General features: G+C 46.6%; 1 protein-coding gene across 1 annotated transcript in view; it reads left to right on the top strand.

Moving 5' to 3' along the window:
- The window catches only part of Tspan2 (tetraspanin 2), a 39,372-nt gene extending 18,175 nt beyond the window's left edge, over positions 1-21,197 (top strand). Inside the window, exons 3-8 of the mRNA XM_087897693.1 lie at positions 6,942-7,039; positions 8,494-8,568; positions 9,568-9,666; positions 10,779-10,850; positions 15,908-15,991; positions 18,844-21,197. Coding sequence (XP_087753819.1) covers positions 6,942-7,039; positions 8,494-8,568; positions 9,568-9,666; positions 10,779-10,850; positions 15,908-15,991; positions 18,844-18,909 — 494 coding nt within the window. The 3' untranslated portion in view covers positions 18,910-21,197. The remainder of the gene's footprint in view (positions 1-6,941; positions 7,040-8,493; positions 8,569-9,567; positions 9,667-10,778; positions 10,851-15,907; positions 15,992-18,843) is intronic.
- Positions 21,198-21,847: the final 650 nt, after the last annotated feature.

Raw genomic sequence — 21,847 nt, 5'->3', positions numbered from 1 at the left:
CCTTCCTGTGGCGACTCTAGCACTGTGTCCTCACACAGCAGAACCCGCAGGAGAAAAGGGGAGTTTCATTTCATGTGTCCTCTCCCAGAAGTCTCCTCTTGCAGCCTATTGGCCGGAACCACATCATATATTTATGCCGAAACCAACCATGGCCCAGAAGAGGATGCCAATGGCTGTGTCTGTAACTTTTGGTCCTTTGTTGCCTTGTGGTGCCTGGTGCTGCTTCTACAAAAGCCCAGTCCTCCTCCAACTTCTGAGCACTGACTCTGTGCCCGTTTACTCTTGCTTGCCATGGGCTAACAGCGAGGGAGGATGTGACCGAGGAGCCAGGTGGCAAAACCCGTACTCATGCCCCATAGCACCAAGGATGGGAAGAAGGCGTCCGGCTGCTGGTGGGTGGTTTACCCCTCTGGCTCTGCAGGTAGCTCGTTCATTCTCAACCCAATTAGCTTGAGAGTGCTTAGGCCAACAGCAACTGGCCACATACGTGGGTTGGGGACCGGCAGAGGTGTTTGTTAGGCTGAGGAGTGGAAAGAGCTCTGTGGAAGTGGAAGAACATGTCCCACTGGAACTGGAAGCCTAGAGCGTCTGGCAGCCATTTGATCATGGCGGGAGGAGACCTGCCTAAACATGCTACAGAAAGAAAGTTGAGGCCAGATGGCCATAGGCTGGGTTCTGGTCATATCCTTTGAGGCCCTGAGATGAGTTCACTAGCCTGGACTTTTAGTTATGTGACACACTAAATCTCTATTATATTAAAGTCCACTGGAGCGGTTTTCCGTAGTTCGTCATCCTAGAAAGATTCCGGACATACCCGGCTGCATAAATATGACATGAAAACACAGCTCTCATGTCTCAGGCCATGTGTGTGCCTCTTGGCTTAGTTCTGAAAACAAGGCAGGGATGTTTGAGTAGAGCATCTCACCCTCCTGCTCCGTACAGGAAGCTCACGATTGGTAAGTACCCAACCCTGATTTTTGTCACAGTGGTTAAATGACAACATAAAACAGAGCCCACTTTTGCCTGCCTCCGTGTGTTCAATGTTTTGGAGTTACTAGATCACTACAAGATGTTTGTAGGTTGAACCCAAAGCTGTATCTGTGGACCTTGACTTACACCTCATACCTGAAGCATCACAGATGGAGCTGCTCCTCAGTCACTTGTCCATCTCCAGCCCCACAGGACCACCCTTCTTTCTGCTGGGTGAGGGGCACATCCTCATTCATCTGATCTAGGGGAGGGGAGCTGGTGTTTGTATGGTGTGACTTTGGGGGGCTCTTTGAGGCAGAATCTCGTGTAGACCAGGCTGGCCTGGAATGTACTCTCTAGCTGACAATGACTTCGAACTCCTGATCCTCCTGCCTCTACCTCCGATGTGCTGGGATTACAGGATTACAGGATTGGGCCAATATACCTAAAGGCTCTATGTATTTTTCTTTAGACTATGTTTCAGAGTTATCAGCTTATACTCACTGCCCATTTTGTTAAACGCTGTTCTAAACAGGCTTAGCATGTCTAAGTGGTTGGTTCTTCAAGATTTAAAGCCACAGCCAGGTGCAGTGGTACCTGCCTGTAGTCCCAACTTCTTGGGAAGGTGAGGAGGATCACAGAGAAGGGAAGGGGAAGAGGAATCACTCAGCCTAGAGTGAAGAAACCTCCAGGAGACACAGTGCATAGCTCTCTGCTTGTGGGTAGAAGGCAGGCAGGCTTTGTAGGATTGCTCATGTCTACAGGGATGGTCTCACTTCAAGCATCCTAGCCTTTCTCCATGCTAATGGAGTTTCTCTCCATCCTAGTACTCTGAACCAAATGTTCAAGCTGGACAGAGAAGCAGGCATTAGCCAAAGCAGGAAGAGATGGTTGCGGGAAATGAGGCCAGGGAGACAGAGTAATCAGACCAAGTGCTGCCTGCTGCCACCCTTTAGTGTCCCTCTGGGCCCAGGCCAAGGCCTGGAGGCTGACCCAGGGTCTCTGTGTCCCTTGGTTGCTTAGGTGAGGAAGGAAGAGGCTGGCAAGGGTGGAGCTGGCAGCGAGGAGCTTAGGTTACTTGGGGTTTCCTAGACCTTCCCCACTCTAGTTTCTTCCAGGGAACTCTTGGGAAAAGCCCCTGCATCCTCCCCATCCAACACCCTGCCCATCTGATTTCCTGTGCCAGTCTGCTCCAGTGTGCTGGCTGGGCAGATGCCTCAGGGTCTTCCTTCTAGGAGCACAGAGTGGGGAGTGGTCCTCTGTGCCTCAGGAAGCTGGAACCTGGGCTGGAGCGCATGAGCTCATGTCTGTGAGCAGAGGATGTGAGCAGGTTTCTCCACTGGGGGTGCCCACATAAACGGGAGTCACAGCCTCACTGCATCTGTCTCTCCCTGCTGAATTCCGAGCCCCAGAGCCTGGCTTTGGCTGTGGAAGGAAAGTGTTCTGCCGCTAAACATCCAGGGGCTGGCTTGCCTTTATAAACACTCTGACTCATTCTGGTAATGTTTTTTAACTTCATACCTGACACCATGCTAGCTGGATAACAGAGAGAGACTAACTACCATGTCTGGGCAGCTTCTCCCAAGGCCATTCTACAAGACACCAAAATAGATACTCATCCCAGCCCTGAAGAGCACAAACTCCGAAGGAGAAGACTTACCTACAACCAGTTTGGTGGCCCAGAATTCTAGACCCTAGCCTGTTCTTTTGGGGGACAACACCCAGGAAGACACCTCAGGAACCATTCTCAAGAATTCCCCTACTGTTTATACATGGGCAGATTTCTAGCTAAGAAATCCACTGCTCTGAGTCTCTACTGAAAATGTAGCATGGGGGTTTGGGGTACACACTCTGGCTCGATTCCAGTTAACCCCTTAGAGTTGCGCATCTTTCACTTTCTGCACTTCTGCTTCCTTAGCTGTGAGTGATGAACTTGTGTGAGTGCAGTGCCGACCTCAGTAGGGGTGACTTGTGAGCACATGCTAGCGCTTGCTGTTTGCACACTACAGGGGCTGAGGACCAAAGGCTACCTGATGAGGGAAGACAGCGTGAAGAGATAGAGCAGCCGTTGGGGTGGGCTTCAGACCAGTTTACAACGTAGGCTTTGTCATCAAGCAGGTTCTTGAGATGGTATGTGTGTCTAGTGTAGAGTATATGTGCCACTCAGCAAGGGCGGGGTCAACAGGAAGAGGTCCTCTGGCCAGTGGTGCGGAGTGAGACGGATAAAGCTCCTAACTGTAGCTGCTGCAGCCGCTATTGAGAAAGCGCCAAGTAGTCCTTTCCTTTCTTTTCCTTTCCCATGAAGTTAGACTCACATATAACTCTAAGCACGTAGATACAGCCAACCCTTAGAATTAGGGCGCTCCCATCCATTGGCTCGGCATCTACAAATTCAAGCAACCCCGGATCAAAGATTATTTTTAGTTCATCTCTTCTGAACATGTACAGACATTTTCATGCCATTGTAATTATTTTTAATAATAATAATACAGTCTGATAACTACAGGCCATTTGTATACTAAACATTATAAGTAACCATGAGGTGATTTAAAGTATACAGGGGTATGTAAGTGGGGTTATATGCAAATACGATGCCATTTTATGAGGGGCTCGTACATGCACTGGTTGGTACGGGAGGGATCCTGGAACTAATCGCCATGGAGACTGAGTGATGGCTGTAATTATGTGTATTCAGTGGAAGCCGGGAAGGAGATGTCTGCAGAGACACACAAAAAAAAAATCTAGATGAAAAAAATGACGATTAGCAGGTTGTATTATATCATCTGCTGCCAAGATCACTGGATTTGGTGAGCATGCCAATATATCCTTTCTCAACGGGGATTTTTAAGTGAGTTTGTACGAATGGGCCTTTACCAGGCCCTCTTAATCCTTGGCTGACTGAAATGATGCTACGCACATACTAGAAGGGTGTGAACTCCAAGGAGGAAGGGCGGATCATCAGGGAAGACGTCCCCAGGAGAGCTGTTTCCCGGTAGCATTTCACTGGTTCACAAAGCCCAACCATTAATGATCAAAATGCAATTTCAAAGGGTTCTCTTTTTGCAAATCAAAGGAAAGTAGAGCTTAGAAAACATAAGAGATTTATTAAGTAGGTCCCCATGTGCTGCTAGGGAGAAAGGACTCTACAGAAGCCATTTTGGAAGTAGAATGTTGCTGTAAGCTAATTAATGCTTCAGCAGCTCCTTTTAAAACCATAGCTTAGGTAGGGTGTCCTTGGGAACCACAGGAGACCTTAGGTTGCCAGCCTGACAGCCAGATTTGGCAGGAATCTGTTGCATGTGGAAGTTCCCTGTGATTCTCTCCAGCTCCACAGAGAAGTTCATCTGGAAACAGGACAGTTGCATCTTTTCATGCAAACAGAGGCTTGCTGTGGAGAAGCTCCTGAGGTTGCTCTGTCCACACTGGGACACTAGACACTGTTTGAGAGAGTGCATCTCCTGGGAAGCTAACTCACTGTTTCAGAAGGGCAAGGACGGTTGCCGGAGAGACCAAGTAAACTGTGCCCACTGGGCCCCTATACACTGGGCACCTGCTTCCTCAGTGACATGGCTTTTCCATTTCAGACCTTCTCAGCATATGAGGCCCCATCTCACTTGGCTGACGCTGGAGAACTCAGCCCTTTGATGATCCCCATACGTGTTTGTTGCAGTAAGATCTCAGAATGTGTGTCTCAGTAGAGATGTTTGCTGGGATGAGGTAGCCAGTGGGGAACTTTGAGTGTATCTTACTCTGTCCATGGGAGAAATGTAAACCGACCGAGGTTTCTCACGTGTGCTCTTGAAAGCAGAGTAAAAGAAGAGTTTTAGACCTGAAGTCTACAGAGAATTATGGGAACCTGCCAAGGTCCTGCCCACACCAGAACAGGGCGGTTTCACGCCGTGATGCTTCCTAACTGCCTGGAATGTAGGGTAGATGAGGATTTAGGGAGCTGGACCCTAGCCTTAGCTTCACGCTGGAAGAAACAGCCGTTGGAGGAGCAGTGACGGAAGGCAGTGGCATTCTAAGCCAGAAATCGGTATGTTAAGATGGCTCTCCCTGGAGACATTATGGGAAGGACGGGTAGGATTGTTCAGCCTGTTTCCGTGAGGAGTGTAAAGTGGGAGTCAGGCCCCTGCCTCTGACCTCTCCTGAAGGCAGGGGTGTTCTCTTACCTCACAGGGCTGCTTGGAGCAAGCGACCTAGGATAGGAGGGCAATGAAGGAGCTTTGAAATGCAGAGCTCTCAAGATGATAAGGTGGAGCCAACAATACTGTTGTTTTTAAAAGGGGATCAGGTCTCCTGTAACCCACCCCCCACCCACATACACACCCGTGAAATGATCCTCTTAGAGGGAAGGAAACTGGAGGAAGTGATAGCGCTGGAACAGCAGGAAGCGTGTGGGTCCCTCCAGACTGCAACGCCAAGCCTTCTCTCCTCAGGAACCCAGAAGTACCTTGAGGACCTCTTAGTCTCGATCTGGGTGGTTCAGGAAGCAGAACAGCTACCCTGTCACCCCATCTAGGTCTGTTAACAGACAGGCCTGCCCACAAACCGTCAATGAGCAAACCCAGAGGAGCCCCAGGAAATGCCTACATGCCAGACTCAGGGGTTCCCCACAGGGGTGGGACCCCAGTGCCCCCCCTCCACCTCCGGATGAATAAGAATGGTTTCCAGGTGACTCATCTGACAGAAAAGCAAAAGAAAAAAAAAAAAAACCACAGTCAATTAGCCTTACTCAGAGCAAGTCAAGTGCCAGCCCTAGCATTGTGTTCTCTGTTATCTCGGGATCAAAGAAGGAAGTCAGGAAGGCCTGGCCCAAAGTCTCCCAGAACCAGCACCTTGCCTTTGACTTCGCTCTGGGTGGGAACCCTCCTGGGGCTTGACTTAGGAGGTGCAATTTCTGACCACTCAGGGTAAGGCCGCTGATGTTGCTAGGGAGGCATGGCCTCTTGGGGAGAGCCGCACCTTGTGACCTTGGGACACTCACTTGGCCCTCTGAGGCTCAGCTCCTCTGTCTAACCACAGAGGTAAAAGGACCACTCAGTACTTCACGGCCGTCAGGAAAGCTGCTCTGATAAACCTAGGTGCACCTGACAGAGCCTGTCTGGAAGGGTCTGTCACACACATAGCGGTTCTATTAAAATTATCAGGTGACAATTGGCTCTAATTTAGAACATGGTGCTAATAATGCTAATAATAATAATGAAGGCATCCGTTACCTTATTACCTGCCCTCATTAGCTGTTAATTTTGTTGTGTTTTGTCTTGTAACATGGCCTCCCATGTATCCAGTATCTGCGACGTTGACCTCTGAAGGAGGGGGGAAAATCATACAAAACTGATGAGTCAGGACTCTGTCCTATGCTTCTGTCCCTACCCAGATCCCTGCTCCATTCCTTCTCTTCCCCTGTTACTTGGCAGCTGCTGTTCCCTCCCAAATCCTTGGCCTCAAGTCTCTCAGAGACGGAGACAGCCACTAAGCTCAGAGAAGAAGGGCTTCTGGGATCCAAGAGAGAGCTTCGGTTTGTGTCCCAGCTGTGGCGGCAGCTTTGCAAATTACTCCCGGACTCAGCATCATTGGCCCTGTCGGGATGGCCGTGCATCTCTGAACGAAGGTGCAGCACCTGAGAAGACACGTTTGGGCCCTAGGCATGTGGTGGCCATTCACTGACACAGCTCGAAGCAGTGGTGGAGGTGGCTTCTTCCCCTCCCTGGCTTCCTTCAGATTCAGTTTCCCGGTGTGTTTGCTCGGCTGGCGGCTGGCGGTAAGATAGGATGGCTTTGCTGAGCGAGCCGGTATGCATGAGATGCAGTTAGTAAGTGGCACCATTACAGTTGATGGCAGAGCGCTGTGCGGAGAGAAAAGCCAGAGCCTGGCTGGTGTGGGAAGCAGGGCTGTAGTCTCCTGCACTGTGCTCAACTGACCTCACCTTCCTCAGGCTCTGACCCGTCCCCTTGGCTTCTCATCCACAGGGCTCTACGTGTTGGTTGGAGCCGGGGCCCTGATGATGGCTGTGGGGTTCTTCGGGTGCTGTGGAGCCATGCGTGAGTCACAGTGTGTGCTTGGATCAGTAAGTGGGGTTTATGAGGTGGACACGGGGTGGGTCGGTAAACTTCCCTGGAGAGAGTCGGGGGACCTGATTTGAAGCTCTGGTTCCTCTAGGACTTAAAGCTTTGGCACTGGATCCTCCCTCTGGTGTCTGTTTCCCCCCCACACCCCCCCACTCTCCCACCTCCCCCACCCTCCCACCCCCCCACACCCCCCTCTCATGCATGGGAATGGTATTATCTTTGTTCCTGTCTCATGGAAAATGTGAAAACAATGAGCTCATCAGTGTAAAGATTTGAAGAGTGCTTATGAATTGATTGTTCTTTAAAAATAATATTTCACTGTGTATGTGGCAGCTTAAAGATTCCCATAGCCAGGAAAAAAAAAACAAACCTGTTATCTACAAGGAAAGCATTTCTGGTTAAGATCAACAACTTAACAAAACATCCCTCTGTTACCTTATTTTTAACTAGCAGATTCTGTTAAACAACAACAACAAAATTAGTTTTCGTTCCCTGTTACCTCGTTACCTGCTATCAGCCCATACGCTGAAGCCTAAAGAAGCGAGGAACAGAGGGAAGGCTATATATTTCTCTCAGGGAGCCTGAAGCAGGGTGTTCTGAGGCCCCCTCATTTCCCATTCCCAGTTCGGTCTTTGGGTTTTCCATGTCTGCCTGCTGCTTCAGATCTGTGGTTATGTGAAATGTCTGTTTCTCCTCCCTGCCAGTCTTTGTTTCTACAAATAAAGCTGGAAAAGCTCTGCTGTGTTCATCACAGAGCTGAGTTTAATCAGCAAACTTAAGACATGGCAGAACGCTGTCCATAAGGAGACCCCCATACACAAACCCCCTCTACATACCCACACACAACCCCCACACACACACACCCAAACCCCCCAAACACACCCCACACACACAGACCCTGCACAGTCTCTCTCCCTCTCCTCAGAGAAGCCCTTCCAGATCATCACACTCTGCCCCAAGACCAAGCCTCAGTGGAAACTTTCTGTGTCCAACCAGATTGCCTCTCCGTAGAACTTACTCAGTCATCAAGTATTTACAGAGTGTGTCACTGCCAGGTCCTGTGCTTGGTGACAGGGTTTCTATGTGGCTGTCTAATATTCCTTCATGCATTTTCTAATGCATATAAAACCTTTCCTCATTGACTGTATCTCTTCTGCCCAATATAAGCTTTATGACATCAGAGGGGTTAGGATCTCTTCTGCCACTGGATAACGGGCACAAAGGACAGTGCCTGGCACAGAACATGTGCTGAGTGGCCAGTTGTTGAGTAGAATAACAAACAAGCCATACAAAAGGGCCTCGCCAGCTGCACGGAGGAGACAAAGTGCCTAGAAGCGTCCCTACCACCAAACTCACAGCCTTACCCAATGCCTTGACGGCAGAAGGAGATGCAAGCAGGCTAAGTAAGTTGGAAAGGTATTAAATGAGTGAAATCAGTGTTTTCTCTCAACAGTTTTTCACCTGTCTGCTGGTGATATTTGCTGCCGAAGTAACCACTGGGGTGTTTGCTTTTATAGGCAAGGACGTCGTAAGTAAAACCTAGATGTCTGGGCGGTTGTTAAAGCGTTCTTCTTGTGGTAAACAATATAGACTACTCACCCCAAGGTGTATTAAGAAACAAAATAGCCTACAAAATCGTGTAAGCAGAACCTTTTAGCCTAGTGGTGTACAGGGCTCCACATGTGTATACATGGTTTGAAACTGGTCTATGTTTGCTTGATTTGGGGTTTTGTCTGTTTGTTTGTGAACTGGATTTCTAGTTTAAGACTGTCCCTAGTTCAAAATAAGGCAGGCAAGAATGGGGCAAGGAGAAGGAATCTACTTTCTCGTCCCTCTGTCACCTGTCCCAAAGGCTTGACCTAGACAGGAGCCACCTGTTGTGAGACGCCAACACCTGACCTGCTGTGTATACGTGCAATCCTTAGTGCCCAGGACAGGATATGAGGGGAGCCCATCGGCACATGACCTTTAGAAGGATAAGCAGTCTGTGACAGAGAAGAGCGGAAAGGAAGGCAGGCAGAACAGAGCCTTAAGAGGGTTGCGTTTCCAATGCACTCGCGTGCCATCCGTACTATGCTTTTGAGCGTAAGCTTAAAAATGATAAACATGGAAATGAGTGCCTGTCACTCCTCTGAAACTCTCCTAACATGGCGGCTGGTATCCAGAGGTTACGGACTTTAATTTATCTCCATATAGAGTCGAAACCTATGGCTGTTTGGATACAGACCATCTTCCTTGGCAGTGGGCACCTGCCTTTCAGCTGGCAGGGAGCCACGCTTCCACGGATTCCACCTCTAGTGGCCCGCCAGGATAGTGCCCAACCGACAGTGAAGCCCGTCAGGTTTAGAAATCCCCCCTCGAAGAGATGGCTCTGACCTTGGAAGGCCTTCTTGGTCAGCGTATCCTTCGCCTTCAGAAGAATGTGTGGGAAAGCAGTGTTCCCAGAGGACGTAGAAAAGGGGAATTCTTCTCGGTAAAAAGAAACCATCTGCGCCCTTCCGTTCACTGTGTGCTGGTGTCTTTTCAGGCTGTACGACACGTACAGACTATGTATGAGGAGGCGTACAGCGATTACCTTAAAGGCCGGGGAAGGGGCAATGGCACCCTTATCACCTTCCACTCAGCAGTGAGTATCTCCACTTCTCCCTTGAAATCACATGTTCTACAGATCGCACATGTGCCGGGCTTTCTCTAAGAGCCTAAATTAAAAATAAAAATAAATCCAGTGAGTGGAAGCAACCGCCTCTTATTTTAGCTCTGATGAGAGCTATAGTTTGTGTTTTTGGGAGACCTTTGGCTAGAATGATGTCGACCACAGACTCACAAGAAGTCAGGGTGTCGCAGGACACTGAGAAAGTCACCCAGATGTGTGTTGGTTCCTCTCCGTGTGATACTGTGGTATGACAGAAGCAAGCATGGTGGCCTTCAAGCCAGGAAAGCTCAGCTGCCGCCCTGTGGTGCTGCATGAGTTAGTTAGCATCTCTGATGTCTGCTTAACTCGCTCCTTATTTATAAAACAAAGTTTGTGGGGAGACAGCTATATTCCCTTCTAGAATGTTCCATGGGAACATGCTAGAGTGCAGTGCTTAGAGCTAAATAGAGTCAAGAAACGTTTATGGGGAAAGTGGACCAGACCAGGGTCATTCTGTCTTCTTAAGCACTGCATTCTGGAGAGGTAACTGTGAACTTCTGGGCAAGTGTTTTCAGGCACCTGGCTCTACGTGGCAAGAGTGTTTTGAAGGCTCTCCAGAGACATCAAGCAGCACACAGATTCCTTTGTCTTAAACAACCAACCCTGAGGCAGGCTGCCTGTTTGCTAACCAGCACTCATGCCTGCTCTTCTGGCCCTGGGCTTTCCTGTGGCCACCTCTCCTCTCTTCCCCTGGTCCCTGAGTAATGAGCTCTCCCCAGAGCTCATCAAGTTTTGCTCCTCGGCAAGTTTTTCAGACTTCAGTTCTGAAGGATGGCCTGTGAGACCCCGTCCCTGACTCCAAAGTAGCACTCTAAGGAGAACACCATCAATTAACTCCTCGCCTGACACTGCCTCCTCGCTTCCTATCATAAAACCTATATCGCTTTGGAGAAGTTGTGTTCCTGGGTTGCTAGCACAATTCTGTACTTCTTCCCTCGCTCTCCAGAAATAGCAGTGGGGGCCGTAGAGCTACTCTGCCTCCTCCTGGAGCCAGCACTCCTGTCCCCTATCCAGCCCGTGTCCTAAAGCCTCTTCTCTCTCTCTAGTTTCAGTGCTGTGGGAAAGAAAGCTCCGAACAAGTCCAGCCCACCTGTCCGAAGGAGCTTCCAGGCCACAAGGTAAGCTGGCCATTCCAGGTTCCCCCCAGCAGTCCCCTACTGTGAAGAGTAGACTCCACAGGGTCCTTCCTTCGAGGGATTCTAGGAGGCTGTCTCCCAGCCAATGATGAGTGACTATGTCATGTGGTTAAGGTATATTAATTTACTTCACCAGGGCCAGGGATCTGTGGCCTCCCATGTGTTTCTGGGACAGTCACAGCCCTGATGAATCTAACTGCTCTGTCGGGTATTCAACAAGTGTGAGAGAAGGATACAGTCTCTCCCTCAGTGGCTTCCTAGGCTAGCCCATGGCTGTAGTGATACGCGAGGAGTCTGTCCAGGGAGCCACGGAGGCCCAGCAGAATCAGGAAAGCTTTTGTGGAAGGCTATGAGTCTTCACAAAGGGTGGTCTTTCCAAGCCAAGAAAGCAGCCGGAAGAGGGTCCTGCCAGGAAGATACTCCGTGCTGTAGCAGACCAGGAGCCCAAGCTTTGCACGGAAGGATGTGAATGACCATGTCAGAGCTCCAGTGAAGTAGTTGTAGAGGACACAGTATGGCTTGGTTAAGGTAGAAATGTGAGACTGTGGACAATGGTGTTGATGCGTTTAGGTGCTCAGCGACAGAGAAACGGGAAGCAGGTTTCAACTTGTCACGAATTGAATTGCCACTGAAACCCTTGCATCTGGCTTGCGTCTGACTGAAGAGACCATAAGGGATCTGTTAACGTTTACAAGAGCCAAGTGAAGGCTCCATCGAAAGGAACACAGCCGAATCACCAGCCGCCCAAGGAAGGCTGTGGTTGTCGAGATGAATCTCGAAGGGTGAATAGGAACTGAGTGAGCAGAAGAAAGAAGAGACATTCCAGGCTGAGGGGACAGGATAGACATGAGGTGGTCTGAGAGGACAGCTGTTTGCAGAGAAGTCCATCTCTGAGGGGAAACAGAAAACCCAGGATGCCATGAGAGGTGGATTCTTCAGAGAGAAGGGGCCCATTCTTCAAGATCTATCATTACTTCTCCTGGGGAGTCTATTTCTGTCCATTCTGCACAGACCAAGGGACAAGTTCCCCCAAGCCCAGCTCAGTGAACCAATGAGTTTTACTAGGATGACTTAGAGGAGCATGGGTGAGGGGCTATTTACAGGGGCCAGCTACTTATAGGTGACCTGGGCAGCTGCATCAATAAAACTGACACCTAGCATGCATGACAGCTCCCGAATACTTCATTACTAGAGTCCCCTGTGTGACTTACAGGCAGCTACACCGTAGAAGAGTCTGCTCTCCCCTGGAAATTGTTTGGTCCATATGACATTGGGGAAAGATCTAAGTGTCTTGGAACTTTCTGAGCTCCCTGACTCTTGTAAATTTCTTGTGAGGTTTTCATGGGCCTGGTGAACCTCCTTCCCCTCTCCGAGAGGGACTGTTTCAATGCTTAGATATAGCTAAGGGTCTTACACACTCCTTCAAAACCAAAAGTCTAGCCTTTGTGATGTTGGTTTAGGGAGCCGTGGAAGAGATTGGATTTGCATTTATAGAGTTTACTGTAATGGTAATGAGAAAGGTTGATGGATACTGAATAACCTGGAGTTGAGGTGACCAGTTGAAGACTTCACTGCTCCTTGTCACCCACATGTGACAAGCTGGATGGAATGGTAGGACTAGAGAAGAGAAGGTAACATTTTCATTATTGATGGCCATACATATCAGAGAAGATGAGAATTCACCGCTGGGGTCTGGCTTCCCACTGGTACAAAAGGTGGTGTCACTTATTAAATTAATGAATAGAGGAGAAAGAACCAATTAGAGAGAAAGAATATCTTAGGCTTTTAAAGTTTTTTTTTTAAGATCTGTTTTATTTATACATGTAAGAGAAAGAAAGATGTGGATACGCACATAGTTACCCAGGGAAGCCAGAGGAGTCAGATTCCCCTGTAACTATAGATACAGGCACTTGGGAGCCCTCTGACATGGGTGCTGGCAACCAGGCTCAGGTCCTCTGCTCTTAACCGTGGGTCATTCTTCAGTCCCTAGCTCAGTGTTTTCAACACTGTGGTTTGGAAAATCTGGCGTGTGGCTTAGGAGAGATGTTAGAGTATCAACAACATGCAGTCTTAGAGTTACAGACATGAACTTGGTGCATGAGATTTTGGAGAAGAGAAATGTGCGAACAATAGTCTAAACAACACCACTACTTACAGCTGGGCAAAGGGGAGCAGCCAAGAAGGACACTAGGAGGAGGAGTCAGACACAAGGGAAGTGCTGCTGAGGAGATTGGCTCAGTGCCTGTCAGGCACTGTGGATACAAAGATGAACGAGACAAGGTCCCTACCAACAAGGAACCTACTGTCTAATAGGAGATGTAAACACTGGAGATGACACAGTGCACAGGGGCTATGGGCGGAGCTGGCATGGTGCCCCAGGAGCTCAGGGAAGGCCTGTGGGAGACACCAGATGAAGGGTGACCTAAGTCTAATAGGAGATGTAAACACTGGAGATGACACAGTGCACAGGGGCTATGGGCGGAGCTGGCATGGTGCCCCGGGAGCTCAGGGACGGCCTGTGGGAGACACCGGATAAAAGGTGACCGGGTAAAGACTGAGTGTGGGTAATGACAGTTCAACTACGTCTTCTACATGAAGAGGTAATTATGTAGTTTGAGCCAAGTACAAGAAAAAAGAGTTCACAAAAGATGAAATGCAAATGACTATTAAACACATAAAAAAGCACAGGCAATCAGAAGCAATTTGAAATTAACAGCAACCTTAAATGACAAGACACCATTGTTTAACATGTGAAATTGGCCACGTTTTTCCCGCTCCTATTAATAACACAATATGGGCAAGAATGATGTCAAATGAAAGTTTTATTTCAAAAAAAAAATGGTACAATAGTCTTAGAGATTAGTACAGACTTATAGCCCAGAATATTAAATGAGTTCATGCATTTTGGCCTAGAAACTTGACTTCTCAGGATGTATCCTCAACAAATGGAATAATTTTTAATGTGTGCAGGAGCTGGGGAGATAGCTCAGCTCATAAACTGCTTGCCACACAAGCACAAGGACCTGAGTTTAATCCTTGGTACCTCGTAAAAATCTGGGTGTGGTAGAACTGACTGAAATCCCAGTGCTGGGAAGGCAGAGGCAGATGGTCCCCATGGCTTGCTAGTCAGCCTGTCCTAATTGGTAAACTCCAGAGTCCCTGAGAGACCCAGTGTCAGCAGACAACACCAAGAATTCCTGTGGCGTATACACACACACACACACACACACACACACACATACACACACACACACATACACACACACACATACACACACACACACACACAATTTTGTTCATTACAAATAATATACATTAATAACCAAATACTGATCTCTTAAAATCCTACATTAATATATTGTTTAAATTATGATCTTTTCATAGAATATGTTTTATTGCCATTAGGGTCACAATTTCAAAAAATTAATATAAGAAGGTATTTTTGAGTTTTCTTCATGTTAAGTGTAAAACACACTGATTAATATATAAGTGAGCTGAGTGTGTGGTTCTTTTTATACCTAAGAATCAAGCGTATTAGTTATAATCTTAGTGGAGGACAGATGTTTCTTATTTTCGTTTTATTAATATCTATTTTCCAAACTTCAGTGACTATGTATTCCCTTGTGGATAAGGAAAGCCAGTACATGTTTTGTAATTTGTTTTTCGCACAAGAAACTGTCTCTGAATGGAAAGAAGGGCTGTTGGCAGGGCTGGAGGAGACGGCAAGGGACAGGTGGCTTTGCTTGCTTTAGATTGGAAACACTGAGCGTGGTGTTACGTGGCCAGTGGTGGTGTTAATAGAGAGAAAGTGACAGACCGTATGGGAAGGAAGGAGGTAACTGGCTGACTCCCTGAGAGATACGAGGGAGTGAGAGCCGGAGCCGGTGTAGGGGTTAGCCTTCTGCGGAGAAGGGCTCCTCGTTAGCTCTGAGAAAAGGAAGAGAACCTGCAAAGGAATACTTGTACCCTGTGTGTGCTCACTACCCTAAACAGTGCCTGGCACAGAAGCAAGGCCGTGCGTGTCTCAGAGGCAGCGGAATGGAGGAACACCAGAAGTGCCGCCCGCTGACTCGGGTTTTCTCGGTTGTGCCAGGAAGCTGCAGTCTCCAGTAACGCTCCAGGCTTTCACCAGAGTGCACTCTCATTCTAGGAGACTATGTCCTCCCTGCCAAGCCTCCGGAGGGAGGAAGCTGGAGCTTACCGCTCCTCATCCACCAAGACACTACAGTGGCTGATATGTGGCCTGCAGAACCAAACAGAAAGGAAACATGAAAGTGGTTACTGTTGGACATAACTTATGCGGGTATCAGAGGGTGCTAAAGATCTACGTACCCTGAGGATGCATCTGGACGGAGAGCACACCTCTATGTAGGAAGACTCCAAGTGGAAACTTTGGGCACTGGGAAACTGATAATGGTCACGGATGCCTCCCTCGGCCTTAGCCCCTGCCCAACTCTCGCCACCACCACCACCACCCCGTTATGAACAAACTCAGGCTTCACAGATCTCCGAAGGGTCGAGGATAGGAACCCATAGCTCAGCTAACACTGGAGCAATGATCTTCTAACTCTCAAGACCTGGTTTTCCTAAGTATTGACTTCCTAAAATTTAATTCAACTCCATGCAGACATTTTAGTCTTCTGGCCTTGCATAGACCAATTGTATAAAATGCCTTGTAAACAGTTGACAGTAGGGTTATTATTTAGAGAATATCTTTCCCTGCTGAGAGTAAGAAAGGGCCTCAAGTTTTGGAATGCCTGAAGTCCCCTAGAAACAGCCTTGTGAAGCTGCATTTCAGAGCTCTGAAGCAGACCTCTGGCCCAAAGGGGAGGGTTGCATTTACCTCAGCACTACGTTTTTGCTTCAGAGTTGTCAGGTCGCCGTTACCCATGAAGGATGATGGTTTACACATGAGCAGAAGCTGGCGTGGATGAACTTACAGACCCATTACAGAAAACAAGAGGACTGGGTCAGAGCGTGAGCCTCACAGTTAGTTTTCACTGTTGACTTTTTGTTGTTGTTGTTTTTTTACAAAACAGAATTGCATCGACAAAATTGAAACCATAATCAGTGTTAAGCTGCAGCTCGTTGGAATTGTTGGTATCGGGATTGCGGGTCTCACGGTAAGAAAGCCCTAGAAATTTTTTCCCTGCCTTCTAAGAAGCTTTAGAACCTTACATCTTATTTCTCTTCACATTGGAGATGGCAGTATCTTAAGTGAGAATTCTCAAAATGGGGAAAAAAAAACCTTTGTTTCCAGCACATCTCCAAAGAACAGAGCTAATTACATGCATCAGAAGTAGTGCTGTAAAATATGATACAGATTCCAGTATCCACCTAATTATGACCTTGAATGTGTCATTGCAATAACTTCCCATGTAAGCCTGCCAGTCATAACCTCAGTAAGTGATTTCTGTCTCAGTAACATGATAGCAAGTTCGTCTCTGCATCTATGCCTTGAAGAAGCAATGGGCAAGCACTGGTATCACACGAACTGGATTCCCCTCCTGGCTCCATCACCTTCTGATAAGATGGAAGGAGAGTTTTTTAATTTCTCTAAGCTTCAATTTCTCTATTTGTAGTATGTGAATTTTAAACATATCATCTTTCCAAGAGGATTATGGTCAAAAGAGGTACTCCCAATAACCTGTTGTTACAAATTAGTTTACATAAAATCTGAATGTTTTGCATTGAACAAGTACCATTTTTCTGTATATTTTGACTCTGGGCAAATCCAGAATTCAGGCAAGGAGAATATCATTAGAAAAGGAATGAAGCATACTGTACCCAGCATCTGTTGGTGACTTAGCCCTTTAAAAGGGAGAGACCTTGTTCTGCTTTGTTTTTAAATGTGTGTTGGAAGAATTGGTAGCCCTGGGCAGGAGTAGTGAGAGAGGTAAGAGGAGCCTTCAGGTCACATGAAGGTTTTGTGTGCTCTTCTGAGAGGCTGGGCTTCAGGTGCCTTCAAGGCCGGAAGGACCTGTAGTGCAGAATGGATGAGGAATGTTTGGAGGGAGAGGTTAGATTGGAGTCAGAACCCAGTGAAGAGGTGGTTCCCATTGTCCAGAATTCAGGCAACGGAAGCTAACATTACAATAGAATTTGCTTACTAGTCTATGTGTAGATTAACTCACAGCCTACACAAAGGCAGGTCTACAAGGATGTTGAGGAAATCCATGAATTGGTAGTTCGTAGGGGAGACCCAAACACTTTTTCCCTTCTTTGCATCCAGAACACAGGGTGGGACAATGGCTCGAAATACTATTCTGAGGCACTGCAAATCTGGGGACAGTTCACAGGCCCTCCCCAACATGTTCTGGGGCTAACCACGTCGCAACTCCACAGTTCCCCAGTGATGGTCCTGAAGAAATGTCTTAGAATTACTGTCTGTGACAAAATACCATGACCAAAGCAGTTTGGGGAGGAAAGGGTTTATTTGCCTTACACTTCCACATCACTGTTCATCACTGAATGAACTCAGGACAGGAACACAAACAGGGCAGCATCCTGGAGGCAGGAGCTGATGCAGAAGCCATGGAGAGGTGCTGCTTCCTGGTTTGTTCCTCTTGGCTTGCTCAGTCTGCTTTCTTATAGAACCCAGCACCAGCCCATGGATAGCATTAACCACAATGAACTGGGCACTCCCCAATCAATCACTAATTAAGAAAATGCCCTACAAGATCTTATGAAGGCATTTTTTTTCTTAAAATTAAGGTTCCTCCTTTCAAATAACCCTAGCTTGTGTCAGGTTGACATAAAACTAGCCAGCACAAGTGGTTTGCACTCCACTTAATGGAGCTATCAAGTAGACAATTAGACAGTCTCAACAGAGGCAGACAGCCTGGACTCATGACCCCCACAGGCTGAGAGCGAAGGATCTCTCAAAGGGAGCCCCTCAGACTATAACTAGGATGAGGTGGCAGTCACACCCAAACTTGTAGCTGTGGAAAAGGGGAAATAGCCTTGCTTGTCTGTCTTGGATCAGGAGTTTCTTCCTGAGCTTTTCTTCCATAGGGAAAGACTGCACAGTGTAATCGCTTAACCAAACGCCCGTAAGGTGTCTCCCCGACTGCACACTGGCTCCGGGTCCTGTCAACCACAGGCCTGAAAGCTTTGCTAGCTGAACCCTTACCTTGGTCTGCCTTTGCCCTCCCAGAACAACTCATCACTCCTTCCTTGATGCATTGAATAGTCACAGATCCTAGTCTGTCTTAGGATGGGACTGGGGAGAGAATCAAGGACATGGCACCAAATTTTAAAAGTGAACATTATCACTTGTTAAGAGGCACCCACAGGCAGGGTTCCTCCGGCTGAGGACTTGTAGGGGTTATGACTGAGGACATAAAGGGTGTTTTGATATTCTTCTCTTCAAACCAGAGGGAAAATAGTTCCATCCAGGTTTTTGGCTTCTTAGATAACTATCTAAGAGACAGAAGAAGTCAGGAATATTGTAGTTCAATAACTTCTATTTATGTTTTAAAGAACTACTGATTTAAACAGTCATGTGTTATTTGCATAGAAAGAGACCAAAACTGAAGAAAAATCCCACGTTCACAGGGCTTCGCTGCTGTAGGAACTAAAGCTTTTCTGACAGTTAAACCAAAAGCACATTTACCTAAGAAATTAAGAAAATATTTTTTCTGAGTGAATAAAATAAATCTGAGATTCACCTAAAATATAAAAATCAAAATCCAGAAATGTGTTATCAATCTTTCATAACTGTTAAGAACCATAAGCCAGCAACAGAGCCCTTTCTTCAAACAGACTTGTCTGATAAGAAAGAAAACAGCAGTTCAGCAAGGCTGACACACAAGTTTTGCTTATAGCCTTCTTTAAAGAACATATAAAATGTCATTTACAGCCAGTGGCATTGGTTACGCTACTTTAGTAACTTGAGCTAGACACTGCCACCGTTGCTGATCTTCCTATGGAACCCGCGCGTGGAAGCCGCTAAGGAGTGTTTTCTCTGTTGCAGATCTTTGGCATGATATTCAGCATGGTGCTTTGCTGCGCAATACGAAACTCACGAGATGTGATTTGAAGATACTTCGTCATGAAAATTGCAGTCTAGAGTTTTCATGCTAAATGTCACAAGAGCTATCTCAGCTCACTTTTAATATTCAGGATTTTAGAAGCTAAAATAATTTGCTTTTAACTGTACATTTGCACATGTATGTATGTCTGACTCATTACTGACTTGCCCCTTGAGTGAATGTCACGTGTGGTCTGTGTGTTTCTGGTATATGCATTTCAGTACTGACATCTGTTTCCTGGGAATCCCTAGTTCTTGTGTGCAGATGGAATAACCTATTGAAGTACCAGGAAAAAAGTGATCAAGCTTGGAAAGGCTTGTAAAACCTGGCTGTTCAGGGAATGTGATAATGGCCCATTTCTCAGATTTTAGCCATTTCAGTTAGATCCATAAAGAGAATGCAGGATTTCTAGTTAATGGAAGCAATAAGCTCTTAGAATTGAGGGCTCAAGATTGATGTGTCTGAGTTGAGTGTAAAGGTTTCTTAGAGTATATATATTCTCCCCAGAATACAATAAACCAACAGTTTTAGAACTTAACACATCTGTAAAAGTAAATATAGCATGGAAACTCTCATTTCAAAACACCGTCCTTTCTTAGTATTTAAAAGCAGAAAACCTCTCTCTGGAAAGGGAAGTTACATAGACAGGCATGTGCCCCATAAAAGTGAGTGCTTTTAGGACTAAAGATAGCGACTTTTAAGGGGGAAAATGTTGCTAGACAAAGGCATGTAGATATGTTGCTTTAACCCTCTCTTTCCTGCCTCTGCTTTGAGCTGCTGGAAGCCTCGCCTTTCCAGAAGGGCTTTCATCCCCCTCTCCTCGCTCCTCGTGCTTCTCCAGTTGCAGTGGCAGACAGCAAGAGCGCTGCAGTGGGGGGCGGGCGAACCCCGCTGGCACTGCTCCTTTGGAATACCTCATAACTTGAGTTTACATAATCTTCCTAATTTTTTGCATTTTCTAATTAATCCATGTAGAGAGTTCTTTATAGATTTAGAATACAGTTTTCATCCTTTAAAATAAATAAATCCCCCATAACATGCAAGATATTATATTATGAGTACCGAGGTCAAACCAAGATAAACACCTCTCCGAGGTGTGTACACACAACAAAGGCAAACTGGCGAATCAAAGATACTTTTCTACATACAGCTCCAGCACATGTATGTTCCTTCTCAGCAAATCCCTGTGGAAAGAAATACTCAGGTTCTTTGGGGCCCTGAGTGGTTGATTTGAAGTGGGAAAACCCAGCCAGGACTCAGCCTCTTGACTGCAAGAGGGAAACCCCAAGTAGGGATCTAAACCGGCAAGTTTGTCATGATTTAGCAGCTGTTAAAGGACTGAAATTACAGATTTTAACGTTGTATTTGACCACACAAAAGTGAGGGTGGGAGGGATTTTGGAAACCCTAAGAGGAGCTTCTGTGCCCACTAGGAACACACAAGACTTTGGGTATATGTTAAAGTGCTGAGAAACTTACACAAAGTAGTTTGCTGAAAACACACAGCTGCCCGGATGGCACCGCCCCGAGACCACCCACTGCTTTCTTTCAGCTGTTCTTGCTACTGCTACTAGCTTTAGAGAGAAAAGTGTGAGGGAGTTGACAGCTTAACTGTGTGTGACTCCTCTACCTAAGCAAATTATTAGTTTTTTTTAAAAAAAAAAAATCACTTCATATTTTTAAACCCCAGTCGTTGACAAACGCAACCTCTGAAGCAAAGAGGCCCATCTTATAATTTCAGTTTATATGTCCGCCTGAGGCCAGAAAGCAGGCTGAAGTGTGTCCTCAGGTTACGCCAGCTCAGAATTATTTTCCGTTCAGAAGTGAGTTTCATTCTCTATCTGAATGAGCAACTTTAAGGGAAACCGCAGGAACTATAAGTGGGAGAAGTGGAATAATTTTTTACCGTGGAGGAATAAGTCTAGAAACCTGTGCCGTGTGTGATTAGTGCGCCTCCTGTGGCTTAAGCTTTCCAAAGAATGTGTGAGTAAGATTAGAGAATTCCATCTCCGAGTAAAGATGGATATATATCTTTATGTGAATAGATAAAGCTATATCTATAGAGATATATAATCCCTATGTCTTGACCTATACATATCTTAAATACATATCTCTTGAGGATTTATACATATGTAATTTTACTACACGTGTGCCTGTATGAAATTATGGAGATAAATGTTTGTATGCATATACACGCCCATGTGTATACATCTTCAGTTGTTTCTGTATACCTGAACTAATTTGAGACCAAACCCAAACATTTTAAGTTATTTCAAATTAAATTTTCTATGTACTTACTCTGCTTGAGTTCTCTTAAAATCGTAGTGTATCTTCTTATCCACACTCAAATTCCTTATTACAGTGTTGTTACCCAGTTTACCCAGTGTAGTAAAAACAGGTGGGTAACCCTCCCATGCTGCCATTGTGAGGTGGGCTCGAAAGCAGAACCCCAACAATTCTAACTACATTCAGTTGTGTTTAACTAACACGAGCTCACCCAAATTGTTTCTCTTTACTCCGGAAAAGCATGGTTGTCTGTGGCGTGGCCTGTCAAATGAATCCTGGGTCCACTGTGGTCCTCCTGCAGCAAAAGCCATCTTTTCCCTGTGGCGCCTCTATTGATGTGTCTGGCTGAGAGTGAGACTCGTGGGGAGATGAGGATAATCTCAATAATAATCTATAAAAAACAGCATTTTCTCCCTCCGAAATATGTGTTCCAAATATTGAATGAGTTGCTCTCTTGCCGCTGGTAAAGGTTTCGGTTCCCAGAGGCCAGCAGCCCCTAGGACTCCCCACAGCCCAGCTTTCACGGCCCCGTTGACAAGCTCTTGAACACAAGCCCGTCTCATTTCCCCATCTCCAAGAAAGAGCAATTTATGGTGCTTGAAGGTAGTGCTGAATCAATCAGTGCTTGAATGCATCTGAATCAAATTGGTATTTGTGTGAA

Source organism: Myodes glareolus, chromosome 17 (assembly GCF_982192425.1).
Source record: "Myodes glareolus chromosome 17, mMyoGla1.1, whole genome shotgun sequence".
Classification (NCBI taxonomy): domain Eukaryota; kingdom Metazoa; phylum Chordata; class Mammalia; order Rodentia; family Cricetidae; genus Myodes; species Myodes glareolus.
Note: the sequence above shows the minus strand (reverse complement) of the source record. Positions and strands in the feature narration are given on the sequence as shown.